Raw genomic sequence first — 642 nt, 5'->3', positions numbered from 1 at the left:
AAATACTTTTCAGCATTTTTTAAGATTATAAAAAATTTCATAGTTGAGAAAATGTTCCTGTCTTTAGGAAACTAGGAGAAAGCAACAAATGGAAGCTGCAGAAAAAAGAATTGCTGAACAACAAAGTCGTGGTATTAAAAATATAGAAGCTGTTAAAATGCAAGAAAGATTAGATCAATTACGTGATAAACGTCAAGAAGCTGGTAATAGAGAAGCACAATCTACTTTGAAGGTAAGAACTTTAATTTTTAAGTTATTTATAATCATATATTATTACATGATACTTGTAAATAAAATATTTTGTCACATAGTTTTATAACATTGATTTATCTATAGAAAAATAAATAATTTATGAAAATCATATTATAATACAATAAACTTTCCATTATTTTAGTGGCAAGTAAGTTAATGGAAGACTCAGATGGAAACTAATTATTTGTTGTACCTGTAAATTTAATTTAAAGAGCATCCATATATTACATAAGTAATAATTATTAATGATATAAACATAAAGAGGAAGGTATGCATCAAATGGCACTGTTTATTGATATAATCAAAGACAGTAACAATGTTACAGGATTGCATTTTGCAAAATTTCAGTATTTGAAGATTTATACACATGTATATATATGTATGTATGTA

At 24.9% G+C, this 642-nt stretch overlaps 1 protein-coding gene across 1 annotated transcript in view; it reads left to right on the top strand.

Moving 5' to 3' along the window:
• The window catches only part of LOC108570561 (small VCP/p97-interacting protein), a 1,036-nt gene extending 522 nt beyond the window's left edge, over positions 1–514 (top strand). Inside the window, exons 2-3 of the mRNA XM_017932437.1 lie at positions 68–232; positions 395–514. Coding sequence (XP_017787926.1) covers positions 68–232; positions 395–409 — 180 coding nt within the window. The 3' untranslated portion in view covers positions 410–514. The remainder of the gene's footprint in view (positions 1–67; positions 233–394) is intronic.
• Positions 515–642: the final 128 nt, after the last annotated feature.

Source organism: Habropoda laboriosa, unplaced genomic scaffold (assembly GCF_001263275.1).
Source record: "Habropoda laboriosa isolate 0110345459 unplaced genomic scaffold, ASM126327v1 scaffold61, whole genome shotgun sequence".
Lineage (NCBI taxonomy): Eukaryota > Metazoa > Arthropoda > Insecta > Hymenoptera > Apidae > Habropoda > Habropoda laboriosa.
The sequence above is the reverse complement of the archived record's forward strand: the minus strand, read 5'-3'. Positions and strand labels throughout refer to the sequence as shown.